Source organism: Colletotrichum higginsianum, chromosome 3 (genome assembly GCF_001672515.1).
Source record: "Colletotrichum higginsianum IMI 349063 chromosome 3, whole genome shotgun sequence".
NCBI classification, from domain to species: Eukaryota; Fungi; Ascomycota; class Sordariomycetes; order Glomerellales; family Glomerellaceae; genus Colletotrichum; species Colletotrichum higginsianum.
The window spans coordinates 1,271,954-1,298,790 of NC_030956.1; the positions used below are offsets into that span (position 1 = coordinate 1,271,954).

Below are 26,837 nucleotides of genomic sequence, written 5' to 3' on the forward strand. Positions count from 1 at the left end.
CTCACTTCAGCTGAAAGGCTGATGCTGAGTGTACACCCAACGACGGCCCTGGTGAGTGGTGTGTTCGTGGGCACACCGTTTACATGGGTGCACAGCCGTATCAGTCCAGGCCAGCAAGATGGTTCGTTCCTGCTTGTAGGCGTTGTATCAAATCTGGCATGTAATCGTATGCATGAAGATCCTGCAGGATCGTCCACGAGTTCTGGCCTTGCGTACGACCCAAGGCAGAAGCGAGCAGGGACTTGGCCGCGCTTCCAAGGGATTGGGCCCTTGGGAACCCCCACGGTCTGCCTTCGTCCTGTCCGGGGGGGGGGGGGGGGGAGGGGGGCGTCTCCAGCCGCTTCTCGGTGAGGGCGTTTGTGTGAGACAAGAGCCGCCGTCCCCGAGGTGCTTAGCCGCATTCTCTCTTCTCCTCCCTCCCCCCCATTTTCAGGAGTATAAAAACTCCGGACAGGGATGGCCGGAGCTTTAAATGCGCCTGTCAGCGTGGCGACCGGGGCTGCAGGGACGCGTACATACATAACCGCGGCCCGCCGCGCCTCCTGGAGAAACAATTGACTTGGTCCGTTGTCATGGGGTGCGGTTCATGGTCCCTGTTTGAGCATAGTCATCGTAGGCGTCGTTGGCGAAAAGGCAAGGGACGGAAATCGCACTTTAGGCGCACTAAAAGTCCCAAGAAGAGCTCAATCAGACATCATTCCATTGCTGCTCCTCCTGCACACTGAAGCTTCGAAATTGTTAACCGTCTAATAATGGAAATTGCCAACATGTCATTCCCAGGCAGCAGCTGTCTAACGCTCCCGGCTTTTCTCATCTTGATATCCGTCATCCTCTGGCAACTGAGCAAGGTTGGCAGCAGGCCCAAGAACTATCCCCCAGGGCCGCCCACTCTGCCTCTCATCGGCAACCTGCACCAGATCCCGCAGGAGAAGCGGCACCTGCAGTTCGAGAAATGGGCGAGGGAGTATGGGCCGGTTTACTCGCTCATGCTGGGCACCAAGGTCATGATCGTGCTGAGCTCGGACTTGGCCATCAAGGACCTGGTGGACAAGCGAGGCGCCATCTACTCTTCCAGGCCTGAGATGTACATTGGCCAGGATATCCTGAGCAACAGTCTGCGGATTCTTTTCATGGTACACGAGCTCTTGAAAAAAAAAACCCAGCACTCTCGCGTATTTGACTGACTGACTGACTGACCGAACCTTCTCCAGCCGAACCACGATGTGTGGAAAATGGCCCGGAAGATGGCTCACCGGGTCCTGAACGTATCTGCTGCGCGGACCTACGTCCCGTATCAAGACCTGGAAAACAAGGCGATGCTTCTGGGGTTCCTGGAGAGCCCTGGTGACTTCATCAATCACCTCCGTCGATACTCGGCATCCCTGACCACGCAGATGACCTTTGGCTTCCGGACCACGAGCATTCACAACCCGGACTTCAAGGAAGCATTCGACGTATGATCGGACCGACACCCTTTTCTCAGAATGCAGCAGGTGCTGACACTTTCTTTGAGATTTTTGACCGGAGCTCCGAGTTGATCGGGTCACGGGTGAGTAGACAAGCCTGATAAAATTCGAATCTGGCGAAAACCATTACTGACTTACGACACGACTCAGATGGCCGGGCTTCTGGACCTACTGCCAACACTGAGGCGCTTGCCTGACTTTCTTCTGCCCATCAAAAAGGAAGGAAAAGAGATTCATCAACGAGAGATGAGCCTCTTTCGACGTCTCTTCAACCAGGCCAAGCAGGGACTGCGAGACGGCTCGGCCAAGGTACACACAAGTGATGTCCCGAAAGGCCACTAGATGATGCTAATGATGGATGAACAAAAACTTAGCCATGCGTCTGCGTCGACCTCGTCAAGGAGCAAAAGGAAGAGGGGCTGTCCGACGAGCTCGCCGCGTATCTGGGGGGGTCACTGCTGCAGGCCGGGTCCGAAACGACGTCCAGCATCCTGGTCGGCTTCGTCCAGGCGATGGTCATCTTCCCTGACGTGGCCAAGGCCGCGCAGGAAGAGCTGGACCGTGTCTGCGGCGACCGCATGCCGGATCTGAACGACGTCCCCAGCCTCCCCTACATCCGGGCGTGCGCGAAGGAGAGCCTCCGGTGGATGCCCGGGTTCATGCTGGGCATCCCGCATGCCGTTACGCAGGATGACACGTACTTGGGCTACCACATACCCGCGGGTGCCATGGTGATCTTGAATGTCTGGTAAGTGACCGTGATCCAACTGGGTTTTGTTCCAAAGCGGCCTGCCTGTCTCTGCTGCGCACGCAGAAGATGATATTGTTCGTTTGCTCAACCCATCTCTGCCTTTATAGGGCTGTCCACAACGACCCCAAGAGACACCCGAACCCGCGGCAGTTTGATCCCCTGCGGTACATCGACGACAAGCAGACGTCCATCGACGCGTCCAACAACCCGGACGCCACCCGGCGGGACCACTTCGTCTTTGGCGCGGGCCGGCGCAAGTGCCAGGGCATGCACATCGCGGACCGGTCGCTGTTCCTGGCCATCTCGCGTCTCCTCTGGGCCTTCGACTTCCAGAGGGCCGTCGACCGGGAGACCGGCCGGGAGATCGTGCCGGACATGGACGACCTGGCCGAGGGCGTCATGATGCTCCCCAAGCCGTTCGAGGCCAAGCTCGGTCCGAGAAGCGCGTCCAAGGCCGAGTGCGTGAGGCGGGAATGGGCCGACATGGAGAGGCTTCTTGACGAGAAGGCGCAGTGGAAGGAGGTCCCTGAGGGTTTGATCTGGAAGGACGAGCAGGAAATCGAGGGATTGTAGCGGCTTCGTAGAGGTGAGCGATATGGACTGGAGGATGTCCATCTCCGGAGAGGGAGGGCCGTTTTCGATTCTGGGAAGGATGACCGTTGTTGTATTCACAATTAGACCACTCATACTTATACTTAAAGACCACAATAGAAAGTACTTGGCAGCGACTTCAAGCAAACACAGTTGCTCTTTGATGGGATTCTGCCGTGGTTTCGTTACATTAGAACAATACGTAGTCAAAAAACAAAGAAAACACAAAGAGTGGCCGATATCTCGACATATATCTCCAACTATTGCAACCGTTTCATTGTATACGTTCCCAGTGCACACACAGAACATCCTCGACGGCTTGGTGATCCTTTCGCAGGACCTCGGCACAAGTTGAACTCAGTCAATAGGCTTGGACGAAAAAAAGAGAAAGAAAGATCTATTTACACTTGGAAAGTCATGAAATCTACTCGCTAAAAATTCGACAACACAGCGACGACGTTCCTGCCCGCCCACTCTAGAATTCGCTATCGTAGTAATCACCAGATGTCCCATTCAGCTCAACGGCCACAGGCACGACGGGCTGCTTCTCGGAGACCTGGACCTCGACCTTGTCGTTCTCGGCCTTCTCGTGGCCGGGGAGCCCGGCGTAGTCCTTGCCCAGCTCGCCGAGGTAGCCCTCGACCTTGTCGCCGGCGACGTGGACGTCGTTGACGTCGAGCAGGACGAAGAGCATGCGGGCGGCCAGCAGGCCGTTGCCGGTGACGTTGATCCAGCGGTGGGCGGTGGCGCGCTGGATGGCGATGTCGCCGCGCTGCATGATGCGCTCCTCGCCCGAGTCGAGGATCATCTTGAAGACGCCCTCGAGCACGATTGCGTAGTCGATGCTGTTGACGCGGTGCATGGGCGAGACGGCGCCGGGGCCGAAGTCGATCATGCGGCAGACGGAGCCGCCCTTGACGGTGATGCCGGGCTGTTCGGGGGGGGGATGGTTAGGAGGGATGGTGGTGTTTGACAAAGGTACTTTGCTCGTTGGAGAGGGCAAACAAAAAACCTACCTCGTTTTCGCGGGCGTACTTGACGTCCACGTCGCCGTTGAGCTCCACGGGAACCTGGTTGGTCGAGTAGACAATGTTGGAGATGGCCGACTTGTCGCCCAGGTCGCGGTGGTGGTCGCCCACGTCGGTGGACAGGAAGATGGACTTGCCCTCGGCGTTATGGCCGGTGATGTGGCGCACGACGCGGGGGAGCCCTTGGACGGGGTGTGATGTGCGGACGGAGCCGGAGGCCGGGTTGACAAGCTCGTCGACAGCCATGATTAGTGTAGAGAGAGAGAGAGAGAGAGAGAGAGAGAGAGAGAGAGAGAGAGAGAGAGAGAGAGAGAGAGAGAGAGAGTTTGTGTGTGTGTGTGTATATGTGTGTGTGTGCGTAAAAGAGTTGTGTTGAGGGTTGACTGGAGTTGCTTGATGTCTAATGCAGTCGAGGAAATTCTATGTAATCGTGCTTGGACTTGTGATGTATTGAATTGATATTGAACGAAAACCGCCGTCTAGAGACCCAGATATATATCTAAATCACAAGATTCTCGCCTTCACTTCATTCGCTGTCAAAACACCGGCTGCGGGTGGAAGGCATATGATCCTGGGGTGGCCAACGGATAACAAGAGGACGGGCTGACGTGCATACGGACGGCCACTGGCGTTGGGGAACCAGATGGCGGAGTTTCTTCACGTCCAACTCCATCCACCGTTCAAACCATTGCTCCAGACCAACGTTGGCAACGCGTTCTGACGGTGACTGGGAACCGGGTGTAAGACGGACAATACCGGCTAACCCAACAAAGCTTAATGGGCGGCCGAGACCTGCTCCGTTTGGGCGAAAGCCCCCTCACCACGCCGCGTCGCCTCCACCACGGAGAAGGATGCGGACCGGAGTTTCTAAGTCTACCGGGGCCGGAATCCTGTGCGTGTAAGCGCTGGACACCGGATGAACCCCGCACTCTTCGGCTGAACTTAGTTGATGCTGCAAGTGTGCAACTTCATCTGGTGGGGGTGTCTTGGTCACTTACAGCCGGTGAAGATATCGCATGCTAGGATTTATATCATGATAGCTTCCCGCAAGGTAACCAAGAGAACCCAGCTTACACTCACTCATAAGCACATCTTCATCCCGTATTACCTCACTCCAGCAAATACAATACAAACCATCACACAAAACTTTCCTTTCCTACAAAACACTCGGCGAGAACAACACCAAGACTCAGAACTCAAGACTCAAGACTCAATTCATCAATAATCACAACCAGAGCCATGACCGACATCATGGCCATCCCTGCCGACGTCGAGTCGCCTCTGCGTCAGGTCAACCAGGAGATCCCATCCGCCGCCCAAGACGATGCCATCTTCTGGTGGAACGCCCTGTCCCAGCCGATGGCCTCGCTCTTCCAGACCAACAACTACACCGCAGAGCAACAACTGTACTACCTCCGCTGGTTCCGGCAGTGGATCATGCCGGCCCTGGGCCCCCAGCCCAACCCGGCCGACGGCAAGCCTCACTACGGCGCCTGGCTCACCCACGACGGCTCGCGCCTCGAGTATAGCCTCAACTGGAAGGAGAAGAAGCACGAGCAGACGATCCGCTTCACCATCGAGCCGGCCTCGCGCGAGGCCGGCACGCCCGCCGACCCCCTGAACCAGAAGGCGGCCAAGAAGCTCCTCACGGACATGGCCAAGGCCCTCGACGGCGTCGACCTCACGCGCTTCGACATCTTCCACGACGAGACCCGCGTGCCCGACGACGCCGCCGACGAGATTATCGCCAAGAACCCGCCCGGCGCGCCCCTGACCGGCACCTGGGTCGCCTTCGACCTCGAGCGCGGCGCCATCGTCGCCAAGGCCTACTTCCTGCCGCACCTCAAGGCCATCTGGAGCGGCATCCCCACAAAGACCATCGTCTTCGACGCCATCCGCCGGTGCAACGGGCCCCTCGGCTCCTACGACGCGCCCATCGCCGCCCTCGACGCCTACCTCGAGTCCTTCCCCGCCGCAGACGCGCCCCAGGTAGTGCTGCTGGCCAACGACTGCGTCGTCGACTCCCCGGCGTCCCGGTCCAAGGTCTACGTCCACCCGTCCGTCCCGGGCTCCCTCGCTGCCGCCAAGGACATGTTCAACCTCGGCGGCCGGCTCACCGGCCCCGCCACCACCAAGGGTCTGGAGGCCATCAGCGACCTGTGGTGTCTCCTCTTCGGCCTGGACCGCGCGGACCCCGCGTCGGAGGAGAAGGTTGTCCTGCCCGACGGCCGCAAGTTCCTCTGCGTCTACGAGATGAGGCCGACGCAGGAGGGCCAGGAGAGCCAGGCCGGGCCCGACATCGAGGTGAAGCTGCACATCCCGGGATGGCGCCTCGGCAAGACGGACGAGGAAGTCAACGGGCTGCTCGAGAAGTGGTTCTCCGACCACGGACACGATGACCTCGCCGCGAGGTACCGGGCCGACTTGGCCTCCACGTTGTAAGTTGCTCGCCATTCTTCCTTCCAACGTGGCATTTTGACTTTTGCTGACCCCGGGGACCAACAGCCCCAAGCACAACCTCGGCGCGGACAGTGGAACTCACACCTGGATCTCGCTCACCTGGACGGAGAAGACCGGTCTGTACATGACGATGTACTACACCCCGAAGCTTCCCGAGTTTTACTTTGGCGGCAACTAGAGTGGCTTCTAAAGATCAGACAGCCATTTTTCCTTTATACTTAGAAGTGCCCTTTCCGTGAGCGCAACCGATACCTGGTACTCTTGGGGTGGGCTAGTAAAGTAGCCCTGGAGAAATAGTTGCGAAGGAGTCGCATCTGGTATCTAGCAATCAGCTACAGTATTATTTAGAGTTCATTTATTCCCTAGCCGTTACTGCAGTGTTGTTTCACGTCTGCGTACACAATGTATACATACGCATCCCCCTGGAGACAGCTACGTGCCTGTGTAACGAGAAGTTAATGATGTGCATAAATTGAAAGCCACAGACGCTGTGGCTACATATTGTCCCCCTATACTGAAGAATACGAGTATTAAGTACGAACACAATTTAGCTAGCTTCTCGACAAGGGTCACTATAGGTCAGAGGGCTACTGCGACTAACACACAAGCCACAATTTTAGCAACTATTACAATACTCTTTTGCATCACGAGATCCAAAGTGAACGATAAGCTTCCTGGTTTGAGAAACACCTATCTACTTTACTCATAGACAGTCACGCCGGAGGGGATTCAGTACCAGCTATGTTTCCCAAGGCAGTGCTCTAGACCCGGCCATCTGTCCAAATGTGCTCTAAAGCATAACAAACATCAACTGTGGGTTCATTTTGTTTTCTCTAGTAGTATCTTCAAGTAGCATGATGAATAAAACTGGCTATCTGGCCCTTGAATATTCTCGCTATTAACTCTTGTGCTTGCGGATGAACGCTCACGATTTAACGTGCTCGAGTTGACCCAAACCAGAAAATGGTCAACCATGGACAGTAAAGAAAGACAGTCTACATATAAAAGAGCGTAAACATATGTAAATGAAAGGGAGATCATGTATTCATTGCTCTTAGAGCCAGCCGTCCAAGTGCGCGTATCCAATGCGCCCGAAACCCAAACAAGCAAAATCCCGCTGCCGGCCGAGTAAATTCGAATTGTCCCTATTCTTGACAACTCTCCAAGGCTTATCCGTCATGTTGTTTTGCATCGTGTTCCACATTGGTGAGATTCAAAGTGTGACGTGTGTCCGCCCCCCGCCCCCTTCACTGGGTTTTCGTACCGCTCGCTAAATAAAGTGTTGCTATGAAATTCTACGTTCTTACTGAAGGAGACCCGCCACCTCACGTTCCAGTCCTAACCGCTGCAAACACATCTGCGCGAGCCCGTTGGACTTCTTGAGCCGTTGTAACGCAGAGGTGACGAGCGGGAGAAAGGTGCCGTAGGTGTCATCCAGCCCGGTACGAGCCAGACAGAATCTGGCACTCAACAGGAGCGGGATGGGCGTGAGAGGATGCGTCTGCGGACCACACAAGTGTGAGCTTTCGTCCAGGAAAACATAAATTCATAGGAATAATCGAGCAACAAGGCCGGAAATGACGAGGGCTTACCCTGAAGTGGTTGAGCTGGGCGAGCGTGGCCGTCAGCGCGTTCAGCTTATGCACCAACTCGAGCGAGCGCCGCTTGTGTTCCAGAACCAAGGCGTCCGCCTCCTGCGCTCCCTGCTGCTGCTGTTGCTGTTGCTGTTGTTGTTGGCCCTGCCCCTGCCCCTGAGACGGCGCCTGCGACTCGGAGAACTGCGGCGTCGACTCCATCGTCTCGGAGAGCACGAAGACGACCATGTGGGCGATGAGGGCGACGAAGATGAGCACGGGGTCCGGCCTCTCGGAGGCGAGCGAGACGTGCTTGGAGAGCAGCTTGATGTGCTGCGTCAGAAGCGCGTTCAGCGACTGGCTCGACTGGAAGTGGTGGCGGTAGTCGTAGGTGACGTCCTGGTTGCGGTCCGCGTGCGGGAGGAAGTACTTGTGCTCCAGGGCGCGGCCGCAGATGGTGGCGATGACGATGGACTTGGTGAAGGGCCACACGTTGTCCGGCGTCCGGTCCTCGTCGAGTCCGTTCATGACGTCCGAGAGGAAGCACATGGTGGCGGGCCGTCCGCTGAGGAAGTTGACCTCTGGCGCCGGCAGACGGGTGAGGATCTATAAGAGACAGTTAAACACCAGATTCATTCTTGGGTTACCAGACTTTTTCGAAGCTCCAGGAGAGAGAGCGGCTAGAGAAAGGAGAGTGAGTCTATGTACCTGTCTCTCGTTGAAGGCCAGCGGCAACCCGTCAATGGCGCTGGTGAACCGGTCGACCGTATATGCGAGCCAGAACGTACGCCGCATGGACTCGATGTTGACCCAGTCACTCTGATCGTGCCACTGGCCCGAGTGTTCGAAACCGGGCCCGTCGACCTCGTACAGCCTCATCATCTGCACGAGGCGGAACGCTCTCCCGGCGGACAGGATGCCGCGCTGGTAGTTGCAGTCGGTGTTGGTCAGCTCGTAGATGACCAGCAGGATCCAGGCCTGGACCTGCTCGATGGACAAGCAGCTCGGGTTGATGTGGTTGGCCTGGTTCTCGGCCTCGAGGGCGACGAGCAGCTGGCGGGCCTCGTTGTAGAGGCTGCGTCGTTCCAACTGGAACTGCGTCGAGAGGGAGGCGGCCAGCGTCCACATGGCGTATTGCAGGCATATCTGGGGCTTCGTCTTGTCTGGTCGTTTAGACCAGGACGAATAGCGAGACTCCTGCAGGATGGGGGCAAAAGGGTGAACCCGATCGAAGTAGAGCTGATCCCTGTGGGTGAGGGTGGTTAGTCGACCTGGCTTCCTCATTCCTCTGCATTTCCTCTCCACTTCTTTTTTCTTCACGAGAATCACTGCGAACATAGCACGTTGGGTTATCGGGTTCAGTCTACTACTTACAGATCGGCGCAGGCCATGGAATTGGGATGGACACCAATCTCTTGCAGGATCTGTGATGGCCCCTGGGCCGGGCCGTCGGCCTGCTGGCTGTCGACGAGGAATCCGGAAAACATGAAGTTGGGCAGCAGGTTCTCCATGCCGATTTCGTCGGGAGACCAGCAGGGCATGTCACCGAACTGTCCCATTATGTCGGAGGCGGAGCCGATGGGGGTGAACTCGATGCTGGGATAACAATCGCTGCCCACGTCCTCGCCGTCCCTGTCCGAGTTGGGCGCCTTCTCCGACGGCAGCTCGCCGTGATGCTGGTCCGCAGCCGCGGCCTGCTCTTCCCTCTGTTCCTTGAAGCGGTTTTGCAACTCCTCTGTTTTGCTCCGTCGTCTTTGGTCAGCCAAGCTAGAACTTGATAGTCTCCCAAATGGAAGTCTGTGGGACTTGGGTGTCCCTGCAGAGAAATGTCGGTTCCTTACCTATTTGCTTCTGAAGTGTCCTGAGGTGACCCTTCTTGGGCCCTCGAGGAGCGCAGGTACTCCTCACGACACACTTGACACCGGCGTTGGCGCAGGCCACGCATTGCGGCGTTCCTCTGTCGCAGCGGATGCGTTTCCGGCGACATTCTTCACACTAGAGTTTGCCAAGACAGTGTCAGAAAGTTGTTGCTCTTATGTCATGGTTTTTTCTACTTGTGGGGTTCTCGACAGCAAACATATAGTATGTTATATTATGTTGGTCGAAAAATGACATGGGACGTGATAAGCTGGAAGACAGAGAGAGACGGAGAGGAAGAGGAGACCGGACTCACCGCATTGCCTGGTTGTTGCCGTAGCCGCTGGCCCGACTTGAACGTGTCGTTGACGCCCTCGTCCACGACCTGGCCGACGGCAAACCCACTTTCGAAAACGGTAGACATTTGTGTTGGAGATGACTGCCGAGAGTTCAGGCAGTTCAGACAGACAGACAGACAGATCGTCGATCGAAGGTCAGGAAAGGCTCTCTCTATCCACTCTGGATCACAAACATGGTGAGGGATCGGCGCCCCTCTCTTGGACGCTGGCCCGGTTCGCTACTTATGTCAGGGCACCCAAAGACAAATGGTAATCGCAACTCGGGTCAGGATTCCTTATGCATGGTGAGACGCACGTCGCTCGGCAGTATACTAATATGACGAGCTAGGGGGTGTGAGGGGAGGAAGAAAGAATAATGCAGTATCGGGGCGTCCGGCCGGACGGGCGTGTGAGTGTGAGTGTTTGTGTGTGTGTGTGTGTGTGTGTGTGCTGGGCTTAGTATACGCCGGAATCTTCGAAATGCCCAAACTCAGGTTTTGAAGCCCCGAAAAGGTCCCAGATGACTGCATACTGACTACGTCCCGGGTGCCCTAAAGATTACGAGCTCGAAGAACGGCTGTCGAATGTAACCGCCCACTCAGGCAGGGCTCAAGCAAGGTTGAGGCTCCTTCGTCTCAATCTTACATTTCGCCACGTTACAGCGACGGGGCGCGGTCTCGTTGGGCTAGTCCTGGGGGCTTGAGGAGTCAGGGTTCTTCCAGGGCTGTCGTTCATCATCTCCAAAAAGGGGAAAGGGTTCTCTCTGCAGGGTCTCTTGGGCCGGCAGGCAGAGAGGTGCGTTCGCGTGGGGGGGACATGGGGGTTGATAGGGAGATGCTGTGTGTGTGTGTATGTGTATGTGTGCGTGTACGTATGCGGGTAGGTGGGTGGCTGGGCATGAGTAAGTGAGTAGTAGTAGGTGAATAGAAAGTAAGTGAGTGAAGAAATGTGTGAGTGTAAGAGAGGCTCTCGCTGTGATGCTTCTGGGATGGGCGGATAACCCTTTCTTCGAGATGCAGGCGGCAGGACGCCGCCAAGCTGCCCGGGGACGGGTCGGACGGTCGGGCATAGCCGCCCTAATCAACTGGTAATGCAGGGCTAGGACACGCCATCTAAAGAACTTTGGTAAAATAGGGAAAGGTTAGATCGCTGACGGGGGCGGGCCGATGCTGGCGGGTAAGATACCCGGCGGCCCCCTTCTAGTCTCTCGTCTCTGGTCTCTTCCTCTCCCCTCTCCCCCTCTCCCTCCCATCTTCGTCACATTCACTTCCTTCTCTCCACCCCCCCCTGCATTGAATCTAGTTGATGCTGGATGCAGATTGGTCCTCACGGTCTTTACAAAAGGTAAGCGGCAAGCTACAAGACGGACAGGCGTGGCTGGCATATAAGAAAAACGGACAATCTTTTCCCGCGCTACCCCCCATTTCCTGGCTCGGGTTGTCTTGTACCGTGAGACGAGGTTCCCCAGCCAACCAAAAGCGCTTCGTCATGCCCTGTCCTGAATTGGTTAAATGCCGAAGATGTGCGGGAAACGCACCCCGGGACGGCTGAAGCGAGCTACCGGCGTTCGGTCGGTCTCCACTCACCCCCGGGACATCGGTGAGAGTGGAGGGGGAAGAGACAGAGAGACAGAGAGAGAAAGAAAGAGAGAAAGAGAGGTGTGTGCAGTTGGGCACGAGACCAAAAACGAAAAAGGCCAAGCAATCCAGGCATCTCGCTACAAGGAAACGAGAAGCCGACGACCAAAGTCTAGAATCTTCAACGGCGCTGACGATGGGAGCCTCCGGTCCTGGCTGAAAGGATCATGAGAGGCGCCTGGTTGCCGAAATAATAGTCCGGATCGAACCATGCATCGAATGGCTCTGACCATGGGCCTGTTCCCGGAGTTCAACACGGCCTCGCGCTGCAAAGTCGGCCGTGGGGAATAAAAGCGCAGCACAGCGATGGAGGTATGCCAGGCCCTCGAATCCTCAATACAAGCCTCATCACCACACAAAACATCATTGCTCCATAGACAGTTGTCAGCCATTGTTTCGGCCATTCAGATTCTTCCTCAGAGACAAGGCTTTTTGCGCTAATTCCACTCCAAGATGACGAGGGCATGGCAACTCTGGCTCTCGCCGCGCCCCCGGAAGCGCACCAACATCTCTACCCAGTCTTCCTTTGTCACGGCGGGAGACGCAGCGCGGTTCGACATCCTCACTGAGGATGACGGCCGCTGGGGCCTCAGAGAGACACACTTCATCAACAACCCGCTTGTTAAGGCTGGCAAGTCCGGTCCGCCGCTGTAAGTACTCCGCCCATGACAGGAGGCTGACGAAGAAGGAGAAGGATGCGGTGGGGTGACATAGCACATCTTTGGTGTGTGTAACCGTCCTTAAGCTGACAAGCGCTTGTTCTCGTGCCCTGTCAGACACATCCATTTGTTGCAGGATGAGTACTTCAAGGTTGAGCAGGGTGTCCTCGGAGCCATCACGGACGGCAAAGAGCACGCCATCACTAAAGACGACGGCGTCCTCTGCATCCGTGCCGGCACCAGGTGAGTAAACAAACGGCCCTCGCCCGTGGAGCCTTTCAGCGACGAAGAGGGACGGAGGGAGGGGGAAGGGGGAGGGAACGGACCGGCGGGGGAACGGGGGAACGGAGAGAGAAACGCGGAAGAACTCTGACCGTCGGGCACAGGCACCGGTTCTGGTCTCACGAGAGCGCCACCGAGTCGCTCGTTTTCCACGGCTGGGCGCACCCCCAGGACAGGGACCACATCCTCGACGAGAACTTTCTGCGCAACCTCCAGGGCTACATGGCCGACTGCCACCGGGAGGGCCTGAAGCCGTCCGTCTTCCAGCTCGTGCTGTTCTCCTACGAGGCCTCGACGCTGGCGACGCCGCCCTTCTGGGTGCCCATCGGGCTCCTCACCGCGGTGAACCACGTCCTGGCGTACTGGATTGCGGCAGGCCTGTTGGGGTAAGCGAGGTTGCGAATCTCTCCCTTTTCTCTTTTCTTCCCTTGTCTTTCCCTTCCTTCCTCTCTCTCCCCTCCCCCCCTCTCTCTCTTTCTCTCTGTCTGCCTCCATATCTGCGGCTGTCCAACGTCCGCACCCGTGCCGCTGACATGCATCGTTGGGTTGAAAACTGACAGAAACCCACGCAGTTACAAGGCGGCGTATCCTGAGTACACCGTTCGGCCGAGAAGCGACTAGCCTGGTTTGGCGTGGGGGGGGGGGGAGAAACCTGTGGTTGTGGTTCACCGATTGCTTACCGGAATCGGCTTCGAGCGCGTCTTCGCTTCCTGTTGACCTATCAAAACCGATCATCACTTCCATCATACCGTGGGGGGTTTGGAGAGAGCTGCGACGGCAGAGGGTGGTGGTTAGGGGGCGTGTGTGTGTGTTCTCGAAACAGCCGAAGGTGTACACAAAGACCACAAGAGGATATAGATGCTTTTTTGAACAACTTGGATTTTCCTTTTCCCAATTGCTCTGCTTGCTTGCCTTTGCATGGTAGCATTGTAAACTGAGGAGGCACCATGATTCGGAACCCCCCCCTCCCCCCCCCCCCCCTGGATGGCTTCGTTACTTTGAATTGCGTGAGTCTCTTTACCCGGTCTGGTCTAGACCCCGTGACACTCGGCCAATAACCGTCGGTAAGCCTACTGTGCAGCTCGTATAATTCGCCAGGATGCGGGAAACGGTGTGGCTCATGTCGACGACCCCCCTGTCCGTTGTCATGTACTGGTGTTTGGTGTTCTGCTTCCCTTCCCCCCCCGAGTCCTCGCTCAGTCTCATTGTGAAGTCGTGACTTGTCTGGCTTGTCAAGTTGCCAGGCCACGCAACACCGAAGGAATGTCCTTTTGATCAAGTGTCGACCAAGCGATTCTCTGAAGAAGCCCTGTTCTTCATCTCGCTTAGTTGGGCCGACCTGCGCTTCGGTGTGCAGCCGTGCCGTCTCGCGTCGCTGTGTCTTGTGTGTCTTACGTCTGTCCGGTGTGTGCGCGGTTTATCACGCTGCGAGGACCTCGCATCTCGGGTGTAGGTGTAGCGACCTAGCCTGCATTTTTGTTTGTCACAGCCCGGCGCGTATGTGTTCACAGCATGGAAATGAGAGAGATAGAGGGAGAGAGAGAGAGAGAGAGAGACCTGGACATGTGACTAAGAAGATGGAACATGGGTGGGTTAATCGATGATACGGTTAATGCATATAGAGGGGGGTTGTCTGGTAAAACGATATTTCGATACATGCATGTCTCCTCCCTGTATCCCAAGCATATTCACCAATCCCACTGTCACCTGATAGTCTTCTATTGTTGCCCAAAAGCAGAAATCAGTACGGTTACTCGAAAGGGATAACAGTCCATATGGCAGGGTAAACCGTTCACGAAACGCTGACTGCATTGGCATAACACATGGACAGTTTCTCCGGGGTAACCCCAATGACAGCGCCCCCCCGGTCTTCGACAGTGGATTCGACTCCTATAATCAGCCCAACATGCGCCCCCCATCCCCCGTCTGGGGATATGTCCCTTCGCTCGTAGGAGTTTTACTCCGAAGAACTTCTTCTGTAGTCTTTGCAGATACTCCTTTCGTCGAAACCTGTCAAAGAAGGGCGTCGGTCGGAGTGCCATGATGGCTTCGCCCTTGGAGTGCTTGTGTCGTCGAACCGGCTGGGAAACAGGAGACATCGTGAGATTGAGATTCGAAGTGCAGACTCGGAGTTTTTCGCAGAGCGTCCGCCCTGGGGCTCTGGGCTTTAAAAGAAACAAACTCGATCCTCTGCTCTGGTTGAGAACAGCAAGCTCCTGCACTCCATCTTTTCCTCTGCCTACATCCGACCTCGAAATCCTTCCGTCTTCACCATCTTTTTTATTTACTTCTCCTCAGTGCGTCTCCGTCAAAGCCCGTGCCGTAGACCATCGAAATGGCCAACAAGGTTGAGCTGTGCACCGACTTCCCGGCCCCGGGCCTCCGCAACCCGTTCCGTTACATCACCGGACACAACGGCAACGGCGATGCCGTCTTCTTGCAGGTAAGAGCGCGAGAGAGTGGAAGAGGGGAGTGAGAGGGGGAGGAGAACCCCGGACTCTTATGCGCCTCCTTGCCGACCGCGGAGAGGATTAGTTTCATGATTGCTGACGTGCTGGTTGGTCAGACGGACCATGGCGACCACCGCGACATCATGGTGGGCGGTCTCGGAGCCCAAAACGTCTTTTACAGCAGCAGCGGCAACCCCATCGAGCTGACGGGAGACGTCGATCTCGAGTTCGCCAAGCAAAAGGTTAGTTTTGGGGTGTCTTTTGTTCCTGTCCTGTCCTGTCCTGTCCTGTCCTGTCTTGTTCTTGTCAAGTTCTTGTCAAGCTCTTGTCATGTTCTTGTCACGTTCTTGTCACGTTCTTGTCACGTTCTTGTCTTGTTTGACAGGCAAAAATCATCCGTAAACAACTCGCCGGCTAATCTGTGCCCCTCGTCCGTTCAACCCCGTTGCAGCCGTCCCTCCACATCCCGCAGGGGTGCGTTGTCCGCATGATTGACTTCACCCCCGGCGCCGCGTCCGGCATGCACCGCGCGCTGACGCTGGGCATTGCCACCGTCTGCGAGGGCGAGATCGAGCTCAGCCTGGGCAGCGGCGAGGCGCGCATCCTCCGGCCCGGCGACGTCTCCATCAACCGCGGCGCCATGCACAAGTGGCGCAACGTGTCCAACGAGAAGCCTGCGCGCATCCTGTTCGTCATGCTCGACGTCAAGCCCATCATCGTCAACGGCAAGGCCCTCGAGTTCGATGTCGGCGACCTGATGAAGGAGTACGCCGACTACGCCGAGGACGAGGGGCCCAACAAGAAGGAGTAGAGAGAGGAAGAGGAAGAAGCGGAAGAGGACGAGGACGAGGACGAGAAAGAGGAATAGGAAGAGGCGGAAGACGACGAGAACGAGACGGATAGTCTGGCCCGTCGACCATTGGTCTCCTGCCCGCACACGCGTACATGTCTCTCTGGAGGTACCCTGCTTTGGGAATCTTTGTTTACATACAGTAATTATTAGTAGGCCTTAAGCGAGTCTAGACACTGCAATGCAACATTCCCCCCCGCCCATGTTAGTCGAAGCCCATAAAAGGTCAAGCAACATCCCCCCACTCAGGCCACTACCACACCGCATCACGGCCCCTTCGTCAAGGGTGGTTCAGTATTGATCAAGGGTCTTCTCCATGGATCCTGAAGGGTCTCATGGAGTGCATAGGATGAACAACACTGCATGCGTCAAGCGCCCCGCAGGTGGCCGGCAAGCAAGCAAACACACTAAGAAACCAAAACATGTGCTTGGTCCGAGTAGCCTAACACAATTTGGCTCATGAACTAAACCCCCCCCCCCCCAGGTGACACGAGACTGCCGCTGGTGAGGCGGGTCTTGAAGCACGGGAGTATTGCTTTAAGGATATGGGGAATGGGCCCGGGGGGAAAGGGGAAGTGGGGAGGCTTGGTGGAGGAGGAGGGGGAGGGAGGGACACGGGACGGTGAGCCGACCCCTACCCCCCTACCCCCCTCCCCTCCTCCCCCCCGGACGCCTCTGTTTAGTACGCCAGTCCCTTTAGCTAGTCTCTATTAGGACGTTGATTCACACGTGGGAAAGGGGCCGCGGCCGCTCACGCTGAGAAGAAGGAAAGGGTGGCCACGCCATTATCCGGTTTGTGCTGCTGCATGTGCGTGCGTGCGTGCGTGCGTATGCATGTGGATGTAGGCATGGAGGCCTTTTTGCGTTTGTTTTGGCCATAATGGTCCGGACCGACAAATGTAATCCTCCAATGCGTCCGTAACCTCTCTTGTGAAGCTTGTCTATGCAAATATATCAGAATCTTGAAGGGGTAAATTCAACATAACAGAACACGAGCCAGCTGCTCCATGTTTTACCCAGAAAAGACCCTGTCCAATCCGTCGTAGCTGTGCTACCAACCAAACCCCGAATGTCTATCCGGTCGGCCCAGGTCCTCTTCTCCCTATCATTGGAACGCCCTGATATGATTGCTAGACCCCTTTTATCCCGCCCTTTCGCGCCCTGTTCACGGTTTCAACCCCCCCCCCCCCCCCCCCCCCTTAATCGCTTGCAAAGGGCGGACGGGCGTGTCGCAGGCTAACACACATGCAGCAACTTTACACCGGATTCTGCCTTGTATTTGTCCGTTCTGGCTACTGGTCACTGGCTCTCGGCGTCCCGTGATCGGGGGAATGGGCGGCGGGGAGGGCCGGGGAGAGGACAGGCAACGCGGCACAGCCGGCCTGTTGCCCTGTGGCGGCGGGATTGGTGTGTTGTGTGACTGTCTCTCTGTGATTATTGCCCACAAACGGGCAATGCTCTGAAGTCGTATGATTGGTCCGCCTGATCCGTAAGAGTCAACATACGGGGACGGCTCAACCTGCGGGAACAGGCGGGAGGATTGTTTGCCGCTTCGCATTGGGGGGGGAGGCTTGAACTGCCCAGCCAGGCCGTCAGCGTGTCAAACTTGTCGACATGTCGAACTTGTCAGACCAGGCTGCGAACGCGCCACCTCGGCGTGGTTGGTCCAGGTGATGATGGGCATCGCTGGGTTTGTCAAGGGTCTCACCATCCTTCCATTCAGTTCTGGTCATTGTTTCTTCTGGTCGTTGGGAAGCACGAAAGAGGCTCGGACTTGAGAATGGCATATCAACACCGGCCGGCGTCACCACCAACACCACCACCACCACCGCCGCCGCCGCCACCATCGATTTAAACCCAAGTTTATAAACCCATCTGCATTCCCCGTTGCCGCCTTTTCTCCCGGTCCAACCTTGCTGTGTTCATCTCAGCTCATAACCCCCTTACCTATCCATCCCACCTTCTCCACACAAAAAAAGCTACCATGTCGTCGGGTCTCCAAGCCGGCGCTTCCTCCGAGGCCACCTTCAAGGGTTTCCTCTCCCGGCAGCGCACGGCGCCCAAGCCCTTGCCCGCCGGCCTCCGCCTCGCGGGCCAGACCGCCGTCGTCACGGGGAGCAATGTGGGCATCGGCCTCGCGGCGTCCCGTCAGCTGCTGGACCTCGGCCTCTCCCACCTGGTCATGGGCGTCCGCTCCCAGGCCAAGGGCGACGCCGCCGCCGCCCAGCTGCGCAAGGACTTCCCCGGCGCCCAGGTCTCCGTCTGGATCCTCGACATGGAGTCGTACGACTCCATCCGCGCCTTCGTCGAGCGCTGCGCCTCCTCGCTGCCGCGCCTCGACATCACCATCCTCAACGCCGGCCTGATGGCCGCCACCTACGGCGTCGCCAAGGCCACGGGGCACGAGCTCACCATGCAGGTCGACTACCTCTCCACCGTCTACCTCACCCTGCTGCTCATCCCCGTCCTCAAGTCCAAGAAGGTCGCCGGCGGCTCCTCCGCGCGGCCGCCGGTGCTCAGCATCGTCGGATCCGACATGGCCTACACGGCATCCCTGAAGACGACGGACCCCGTCCTGCCGCAGTTCGACGACGCCAAGACCTACGGCCAGATCCCGTCCTACTCCAACGCGAAGCTGCTGCTCATGTTCTTCGTCGCCAAGCTCGCCGAGCTCGTCGACCCCAGCGACGTCCTCATCAACCTGTCCAACCCGGGCATGACCAAGGGCACGGCCCTGGGCCACGACAGCCCGGCCCTCGTCCGCAAGATCTTTGGCGTCGCCCAGTACTTCCTGGCACGCCCGGCCGAGGTTGGCGCCTCCGTCTACCTCGACGCGGCCCTGGCCAAGGGCGCCGAGAGCCACGGGAGCTTCGTCAGTGACTGGCAAATCAAGCCGTGAGTGCAATCGTGATTCCGTGATTCTTCTTCGACATGCAATGCTGACGGCCCGCCAGGTTCCCGCCGATCTGGTACACGGAAGAAGGCCGCAAGATTGAGGCCAGACTGATGGAGGAGACTATGAAGGAGTTGAACCCCGTGGGCGCCTCGCTTCCCCAGAAGGCATAGACTAGATAGAGAAGCATGGAGGGAGTCCCGGGACGTATAACGATCCATGTAATTGGCTGCTGGTTTTTTGATTGTCGAATTTGGTGGTGTTATAAGCCTGGGTGTCACTACATAATGTCGTGGTGTGGTTTGGTTTCACAGCGTCTATAGATTTGGATTTTGATATCGTAACACCAACACTTGTCCGTCTTTATGTTAAGGCGTCCGTCCTTCAGACGGTGTCGGAAGCATGCAGAGAAAACGTTCTTTTGGATGGATCTGGCCACCTGAAAGTAGGGGATTTTCCATGAAGATTTGATCCATGAAGGACCGTGGAAGCCGACAGTTGCTAGGATTTCCCCGGCCGCACAAACAACAGGTAATACACATTAGTTGACCCATAAACCTTTCACAATAGAAGTTTTTCCATTCATCTTTTCTTTCCCCTTCATAGTGTTATATGTATTAGCCTTGGCCGGCACCGCATTCCGAGGTCCCTGCATGCCGGTGGGATGAGCGACATTCGCATGAATCCGGATACCCGAGGGACTAGCCATTCCGAGGGCATTGGATTCTGACCGAAATGTTGCTGCTCCATCCGTAAGGGCATCCCGGCCGCTAAGACCCTCACAGAGAAGTATGACCTATACTAAGGGCCTTGCAGTAAGCATGGTACTCATCTACTCATTAGCTAACTTTCTTAGATCCTTACCAACACTGCCGTACTTCCGCGCTTCTCTCTCTCAGCGTCTGCCTGCCACAGACATCTTAAGGGAGACCCTGCTATCGTACCCTGCTGGAAAGGAACGATTTAAACCCCCATGGCATTAACCTGTATTATTGATAGGAACATTGAAGTCTCCTAAGCGATTCGGTCAGTAGTTTCAAGGTTTGGTCACAATAGAGTTCCAATGAATTGGGCATGAACTTCGTGATTAATGTAAGATGACAACCTAGTAGTGAGTGCAGCGACTCGGCCCGTTAGTTGAGAGCCATAAATGTCCAGCATCGAACCCTTTTAAATATAGCATTCTATTATTTACGCTTAAAGAACGTGTATTGATCCGTATAAATAACAGTCCAGTGTCCTGCTTGAAGTGACTGTCAGGCCTTTCTTGTTGTATACTACGCTTCACTTACCTGACCAGTTTTGTAAAATGATAATTCTATCCACTTGCTGAAAGGACGCTCAATACTCTCAGCAATCATGAAGTTCTTCATTGTTGTGATGTCGGTCCTGCAGTGTGCGTTCGCACTCAGCCTACCGACAGTAATAGTCCCTAAAAGCCACTTTGGAGAAGGAGACCAGCACACCCACGCTCTACAAGTCAGACAGAACCCGGTCTTGGTCGAGAACGAGGCCCGAGATGGCAAGTGCAAGGAGATCATGTTTTTTTATCTACGCGGAAGCACACAGGAGTCTAACATGGTACGCAATACGCCCTCGATGCTTCTATTATCCCTGACATGCGTGACCGAGCTGATGAAGATGTCATCCATCCGTTACAGGGGGAGCAGCCTGGGCCTCAGCTTGCCGAGTATCTCCGCCAGACTCTGACAGCAGAGAGGATCGCCGTGCAGGGGATAGAATACGCAGCGGCTCTCCTGGACAACGCCTGCGTCAACAACCAGCTGTGCCGGCCGAGCGAGGTCACGAGTGCAGAGCGGCAAATCCGACAATACATGGACAAGTGCCCCGAGGCCGTCGTCGTAGCGGCTGGTTATAGTCAGGGCGCCGCAATGCTGTCGAGTGTCATCTCGAACGCGAACCGACTTGAGAAAAAGTACAAGGACAGGATCACTGCCGTCGTCACCTTTGGCAGTACGATGCAAATTTACAACAAGAACACGATACCAAACTTTCCATCCGACTTGGTGCAGATGTTTTGCAACAAACTCGACCCGGTCTGGTGAGTCCTCCCCCTTCCCCCCCCCCTGACGTTTCTATCTGAAAAATGTACATCGATGCTTACATCAAATGCTTCAAGCCGAGCTGGTATACCGCTCGGAGCGGCGTTGCCTGGGCACCGAGACTACCGAAAGTCGGCGAAGCCCGCGGCCGAATTCCTCGTGAAGAAGCTAGCGGCTGCCAAGGCGTGGCCCTCAGTACCTGTCATCGCGGACATCGACCCGTCAAAGTTCGCCTCCATGGGGCTTAATTTCCGAGACATCTTCCGCGGAGCATCCAAAGGCACCTCGGACGCGTTCAACGACGCCGAGAAGCTCGGCTCGCTGAGAGAACCCAGGTTGGTCAACGTCTACGGCAGAGGCGGCGCGCGGGTGGACTTCCTAGGCGTGGCGGTGGACGGCGTGGCCGACGTGTTGGAGCACGGCGGCAAGGGCGGCGACTACAAGGAGATGCGGCTGGACGAGGGCGAGTTCTGGACAAAGGCCGAGGTGTGCAACGGCCAGAAGAAGGGCAAGGACCGCATCGGATACTTCCGAGCTGAAAGCAGCAAGGGGAAGAAGATGGAGGTTGGGAAGAGAACCAACCAATGCCAGAAGTATGTGGCAGAGAAGGGCGGGTACTTTGTGGGCTTATACGGAGAGGCTGGCACCGAGATCGACTCGCTCGGCTTGATTGAGCATGTCGGCAGCTAACAGTCTATAAGGGATACAGGTACCTGGGCATTTTGATTTCATTTTCCCAGTTGTAGGTGTAGTCGACTGGGAGCAACAATAATCTGAATCTACGACGTATTAATTAGCAATTGATGGAGCCGGAAAAAGGGGGAGAGGGGCCTCTATATTGGCCTCTCATCGCACATCTTGGAGAGGCAAACTGCGAAAGCGTCCCGGAGTTACCTAACTCCTAACACCATGAACACCACACACCCACTAGTCATACAAAACAGCCACGTGGCTATGTAAGTCCCTCGACATCGGAGTATTTTCATAAAGCAAAGCTACCAAAGGGCGTGCGTAGTCAGGCTTGCAGGCTTGGGGCCAGTGTCCGCATGTCGGGCTGCCTCTACCAAGCTGGCTGAGGGCGCCGGGCAGGTTTGTACGCCACAGTCAGTATCTAAACATTGGAATACCTACCTATGTGAGGCTAAGAAAGGGCGCAGAGGGCTTGTATACTGTTGCCAGTGCCCAGCATGATTGGCTGCCTCTGCGTTTCCATCTCTTCCCTTGGTCAGAGCCGCAAACTGTGACAGAGTCTCTGGTATCCACACCGTGGCTTACCATGGCTTACTATAGCCAGAGCTGTTGGGTCCCATTAGACTTGATGAAGGACGAGATGACGAAACTAACAAAGGGCGTGGTGCGCACTTGTAGCTCCAGCCAGTGTCCGTGTACCAGGCCACCTCCACGTATCTACATCTTCAGAGCTCTACTTTGGTAACTGCACAGCATCGATTCTGTCTTTTAGCGCCATACCCCAATTTCACCCTGACTGCATGATTCTGTGGAACCATGATTGATATGAGACGTCGAATTTGAAGAAGGGCGCGGGAATGAAGCTGAAGCTATACCAGGGCGTAGGATGAGTGTCGGGGACCTCGGCCGCCTTACAGGGCCGGACCCTACTTGATGAAGCTGTCAAAGGCCATGCGGTAGATGTCAAAGTGACCATAGGGCGGTACAGATGCTGAACTTCTCATGGCTTGCTAGATAGGTGTTGAAGCTGTGATAGGGCGTGAGAGAGAGATCAGAATCCGTCCTTGAAGGGCGTTGAACGAACTCGTAACCCGTATTTTCATGTTGATCTACACCTACGACATACCTAGCTCTCTTCCTTCACACTGAGTCGACGGCGATTATAGATAGCCTCATTCCAACACCTTGGCCAGGAGTTTTGAGACCAAGGCAAGCTTCCAAGACATTGAACAAGCAGAAATCAGTAAACTCATCCCAAAGACCACATCTTACCTCTTCGATAGTCAAAAGTCCACAATCAGCCATGCCCCAACAACAGAAGTTCGCGCTCGTCACTGGGTGAGTAGACCAACTCCTCACTGCAATATTTCTCGAATAGATCCACATTCTGATGATCTGTGTAGATGTGGCCGCGGTGGCATCGGCGAAGCCCTCGTGACCGAATACACCCGCCGTGGCGTCCACGCCATCGCGACTGTGCTCCCCCACGAGGCGAGCGACCACCTCTCGGACGCCGGCATCACCTTCTTCCCCCTCGATGTCACTAACGAGCAGTCCATCATTGACCTGAAGGCAGCGTTGCAGAAACTCACGTCGGGGAACCTCGACATCCTCGTCAACTGCGCGTAGGTGCTGCCGCATACATGACATCGCGTTATGCAATAAACTTGCCCTTCCCCTTCTTCCTAGACCTCAACCACCGAAAAACAGATCACTGACGCGAGATGATAAAACCTAGTGGCATTGCATACACGATGACGGCCATCGACACCGACGTCGGGGCCGTGCAGCGCATGTTCGACATCAACCTGTTTGGCCCCATGCGCATGGTGCACCACTTACACGAGATGATCATCCAGGCCAAGGGCACCATCGTCAACATCGGTTCGATTGGTGGCATCATCCCCTTCATGTATGGCTGTAAGTCGTCTACCTCTCACGTCCCCTGCTCAAAGACCAAGCAGGCATGGAGTCTAACGCAAAAGAAAAGCATCATACAACGCGAGCAAGGCTGGACTCCATCACTGGGGCAACACGCTCCGCGTCGAAATGGCCCCGCTTGGGTGAGTTCCCATTGCTCCCCCCAAGTAGTTGTGTCTGACGTGAAACACAAAAACCAGCGTCAAGGTCATCACGGTCATCTCGGGAGAAGTGAGCACCAACATCCTCAAGAACGACGCCCACAGGAAGCTGCCTGAGGGGTCCTATTACTCCGTTCTCTCCGAGAACTTCCAGCGGCACGTCCTGCGGACCCCGGGTGAGTGCAGCCCATGATGCCCTCTCGGTCTCCATATGCCCTGCTAACACCAAATCTCCAGAGGGTGCCACCGACCGCTTCGACTACGCCACCAACGTCGTGGCGCAGAGCCTGAAGTCGTCCCCCCCGTCGTGGTTCTGGTACGGGAGCTTTACGGGCGTGACCCGTTTCCTCGACATGTTCTGCTGGCGTACGGTTTGGGTATGAACCGACTAAAATCCGACACAAGCGTGACCAGGCTGACTGTGTATCAGGACACTCTGATGTGGAACATGTTTAGCCTGGACAAGTTGAAGCAGGCCCATTCCACTATCGCGAAGAAGCTTGCTTATTAGAGGGAACCTGTTCATTTGCTAGAGTTACTGGTAGCGGCGTTTAGATGGACTTTTTGCGTAGTGTTTTACGATACAGAATGAAAGCATAGATAATAAAAGCTATTCCCAAGGTGTTCTCTCAGTCGTATACGTTGGAATGAGAAAAGATTCCCCCAAAGAATTGAGGTGGGCAACACAGGAGAACGAAGCTGTGTACGGGTGGGGAGGGAAGATGGAGCAGTGCAAAAAGATGAACATGGGCATTCAACAACGTGTAAACTGTCCCATTCTCGGCCTTTAAATCCACGGAGATCAAATCTCCCTCTCCAAAACTATCAAAAGAGTTTAAATATCACCAAGAGGGGAAAAGGCCTTGCAAGAGTGATTCTTATAGAACATATGCGGACTGCCTGGGAGAGGCCTGATTCCCATGAAGCAGACTTACAAAAAGCATTTAGTGTTATGTGTAACCTGCGTCATAATCACTTGTTGCAGCTCATTTGTTACAAATTATCGCAAGTTTATCTCTACTACTAGATTACAATTGAGGACTGCTTTCACACCACTGGAATCACAACAATAGGGCTACAAAGATGAAGTCCAGTTCGGGCAACGTAAAATCATTGTGATGCTTGTTCATGCATTCTCAGTCTGCGTATCTAAAGTAACCGGTTCCCAGTTCGACAAATGTCCCCCAACTCCATTAAAACAAAACAATGTCTCAGACCCCATCCCACGATCTATCGATTCGCACCCAACGTGGTGCCGCCGTCGACAATAAGCCCGCACCCCGTGATGTAGCTGGATCGTGGGCTGCACAGGTAGACGACGGTGTCTGCCACCTCCTCCGGGAAGGCGATGCGGCCCATGGGCACCGCTCCCTTGATCAGGTCCCCAAGCCCTTCGACGCCGTCGATTGCTTTGCGCACCATGGGCGTGTCCACCCACGAAGGGCACACGCAGTTGACCCTGATCCCGTAGGCGGCGTTGTCGAGAGCTGGTAGAGCGCTTCGTGTCAGCGGCGCAGGGGCACCCATGACGATGACAGGAGTGGAAGAGCGTGGAAAAGCGAGTGATGAAATGGTTAGATGTAGTAAGACATGAGTGGTACATACCGCTATTCTTGGTTAGGCCGAGTGCTGCATGCTTGGAGGTGGTATATGCCAGGACGCCCGCCGTGGCAACCATGGAAGTGGCCGAGCCAAGGTTCACGATGGCGCCACGAGTCGTGCCTCGGTCCGGCTTTACGTCGGACGGGAGAACGGACACGGGCTTCTGGGCCCTCATGGCGATGGACGCCTCCCTGGTGACCAGAAAGAGGCCGGTGGTGTTGACGTTGAGGAAGCGTTGGAACTCGGACAACGAGAGGCCAGCGATATCGGTGGCCTCTTGGGCACCGATCTGCAAGTGGGAAATAGGTAAGCGAGGTTCAGGCTCATGAAGTCATCGAATGGAAGGGTGAGAGCCGGGGGGGGGCATGGGTCTGATAATCTCCCGATAATACCACACGGGGAAGAAGGCTGGGTTCTAACTCACGCCGGCACAGTTGACGCAGTAGTCGATGCGGCCCATCTTGCTGCTCGCCTCGGCAAAGAGCGCGACGACGGACTCTTCGCTGGTGATGTCGACCTGGAAAGAAAACCCGTTGAACTGCGCGTTGGTGGCGGCGGACTCACACTCTTCGGCCGCGTCGCGGGCCGTGTCGACCATCAGGTCGGCGACCATGACGGCGGAGGCGCCCTCCCTAGCGAGCAACACGGCGCAGGCCCTGCCGATGCCGCTTCCTACGGAGGAAAGGGGGGGTCACTATCAGTAGTCGACGGACCCGACGAGTTGGGGAAATACGTCATGGGTCTTGGGAATCAGGGCAAATGGGGAGTTTTCTTTGGGGGGGAACAAGTGGGCTCACTCACCTCCGCCAACAACGAGAGCATTTCCAGTGATTTGCATGGTGCCTTGTTTTGCTGGGGTGATTTGGATATGGTAGGTTATCTGACTGATGAGTACAGTGGCTTACACAACGGAATGGATCGTCGTAGAAGCAGTGAATGGAATCATTTTATGAACTGTTTGATGCGTCTTTCCACTCGTCGTGAGCTCATCTCAGGGCGGACCTTCATCAGTCAAGGGCGTGGTCAACAGGCTACAGATTACAGATTACAGACTACAGGCTAGGGACTACAGGTTACAGATATGTCGTCCATGACATAACATGTCTATCTCGAGATAGAACTCACTGAATGGCTGCCGACTGGCTGCCGCCAACTTGTCCCCACCAACGTCCTTCTTGTAATCTTCCAGGCATGTGTCAAGGCTACGTCAGGGAGGCGTGAGAGAGGTTCCCAATGAGCTGCGGCCCTCTGGTAGTGGGTCATGATACAGAAGCTGCGGTTGGGGCAGCGTAATGACAGGTGTGCATATGTCAACGCCCGTCTTACAAGTGGTGCTTCAAGAAGGGCAGTCTCCTGTGTTTAAGAAAGGCGTGCAATGTTTGAGAAGGGCGGCCAGGGTATGAGAGAGGTAGTTGATGTGTGAGAAGGGCGGACGGAGTGTAAGCAAGGCGCCTCATGTTAATCAAAGGCGTGAGATGTGAGACGTGTAAGAAATGAGGAGACGTGGTCTAGTCGTGTATGCCCGTCAAACGCCACCGGACCGCAATAGACCCTATCCTCCGTTA

General features: G+C 55.8%; 10 protein-coding genes across 10 annotated transcripts; 7 read left to right on the forward strand and 3 right to left on the reverse strand.

The window, feature by feature from the left end:
• Positions 1-767: 767 nt before the first annotated feature.
• Positions 768-2,790, forward strand: CH63R_03948 (Cytochrome P450; the record flags this gene model as incomplete). The annotated part of the gene is made up of 6 exons (XM_018298923.1): positions 768-1,133; positions 1,212-1,454; positions 1,514-1,549; positions 1,617-1,775; positions 1,841-2,214; positions 2,325-2,790. 6 exons carry the CDS (start codon positions 768-770, stop codon positions 2,788-2,790), a joined length of 1,644 nt encoding a protein of 547 aa, XP_018160169.1.
• Positions 2,791-3,283: 493 nt separating this feature from the next.
• On the reverse strand, positions 3,284-4,082 carry CH63R_03949 (Cupin; the record flags this gene model as incomplete). The annotated part of the gene is made up of 2 exons (XM_018298924.1): positions 3,284-3,739; positions 3,825-4,082. The coding sequence occupies 2 exons, from the start codon at positions 4,080-4,082 to the stop codon at positions 3,284-3,286; spliced, it is 714 nt and encodes a 237-aa protein (XP_018160170.1).
• A 1,005-nt stretch (positions 4,083-5,087) lies between these two features.
• CH63R_03950 (Aromatic prenyltransferase) lies at positions 5,088-6,474 on the forward strand (the record flags this gene model as incomplete). The annotated part of the gene is made up of 2 exons (XM_018298925.1): positions 5,088-6,274; positions 6,342-6,474. The coding sequence occupies 2 exons, from the start codon at positions 5,088-5,090 to the stop codon at positions 6,472-6,474; spliced, it is 1,320 nt and encodes a 439-aa protein (XP_018160171.1).
• Positions 6,475-7,599: 1,125 nt separating this feature from the next.
• CH63R_03951 (Binuclear zinc transcription factor) lies at positions 7,600-10,151 on the reverse strand (the record flags this gene model as incomplete). The annotated part of the gene is made up of 6 exons (XM_018298926.1): positions 7,600-7,797; positions 7,889-8,476; positions 8,579-9,116; positions 9,245-9,605; positions 9,712-9,865; positions 10,044-10,151. 6 exons carry the CDS (start codon positions 10,149-10,151, stop codon positions 7,600-7,602), a joined length of 1,947 nt encoding a protein of 648 aa, XP_018160172.1.
• A 2,004-nt stretch (positions 10,152-12,155) lies between these two features.
• On the forward strand, positions 12,156-13,264 carry CH63R_03952 (4-hydroxybenzoate polyprenyl transferase; the record flags this gene model as incomplete). Its single annotated transcript, XM_018298927.1, has 5 exons — positions 12,156-12,352; positions 12,375-12,402; positions 12,498-12,604; positions 12,748-13,029; positions 13,216-13,264. 5 exons carry the CDS (start codon positions 12,156-12,158, stop codon positions 13,262-13,264), a joined length of 663 nt encoding a protein of 220 aa, XP_018160173.1.
• Positions 13,265-14,978: 1,714 nt separating this feature from the next.
• On the forward strand, positions 14,979-15,904 carry CH63R_03953 (Cupin; the record flags this gene model as incomplete). The annotated part of the gene is made up of 3 exons (XM_018298928.1): positions 14,979-15,086; positions 15,210-15,335; positions 15,545-15,904. 3 exons carry the CDS (start codon positions 14,979-14,981, stop codon positions 15,902-15,904), a joined length of 594 nt encoding a protein of 197 aa, XP_018160174.1.
• A 2,023-nt stretch (positions 15,905-17,927) lies between these two features.
• CH63R_03954 (Retinol dehydrogenase 12) lies at positions 17,928-19,009 on the forward strand (the record flags this gene model as incomplete). Its single annotated transcript, XM_018298929.1, has 2 exons — positions 17,928-18,838; positions 18,898-19,009. 2 exons carry the CDS (start codon positions 17,928-17,930, stop codon positions 19,007-19,009), a joined length of 1,023 nt encoding a protein of 340 aa, XP_018160175.1.
• Positions 19,010-20,195: 1,186 nt separating this feature from the next.
• Positions 20,196-21,589, forward strand: CH63R_03955 (Cutinase-2; the record flags this gene model as incomplete). Its single annotated transcript, XM_018298930.1, has 3 exons — positions 20,196-20,417; positions 20,498-20,898; positions 20,977-21,589. The coding sequence occupies 3 exons, from the start codon at positions 20,196-20,198 to the stop codon at positions 21,587-21,589; spliced, it is 1,236 nt and encodes a 411-aa protein (XP_018160176.1).
• A 1,303-nt stretch (positions 21,590-22,892) lies between these two features.
• On the forward strand, positions 22,893-24,181 carry CH63R_03956 (Short chain dehydrogenase reductase; the record flags this gene model as incomplete). Its single annotated transcript, XM_018298931.1, has 7 exons — positions 22,893-22,927; positions 22,993-23,214; positions 23,328-23,509; positions 23,580-23,652; positions 23,710-23,846; positions 23,908-24,047; positions 24,101-24,181. 7 exons carry the CDS (start codon positions 22,893-22,895, stop codon positions 24,179-24,181), a joined length of 870 nt encoding a protein of 289 aa, XP_018160177.1.
• Positions 24,182-24,900: 719 nt separating this feature from the next.
• On the reverse strand, positions 24,901-25,885 carry CH63R_03957 (3-alpha-(Or 20-beta)-hydroxysteroid dehydrogenase; the record flags this gene model as incomplete). Its single annotated transcript, XM_018298932.1, has 3 exons — positions 24,901-25,157; positions 25,276-25,561; positions 25,697-25,885. 3 exons carry the CDS (start codon positions 25,883-25,885, stop codon positions 24,901-24,903), a joined length of 732 nt encoding a protein of 243 aa, XP_018160178.1.
• Between the last annotated feature and the right edge of the window lie 952 nt (positions 25,886-26,837).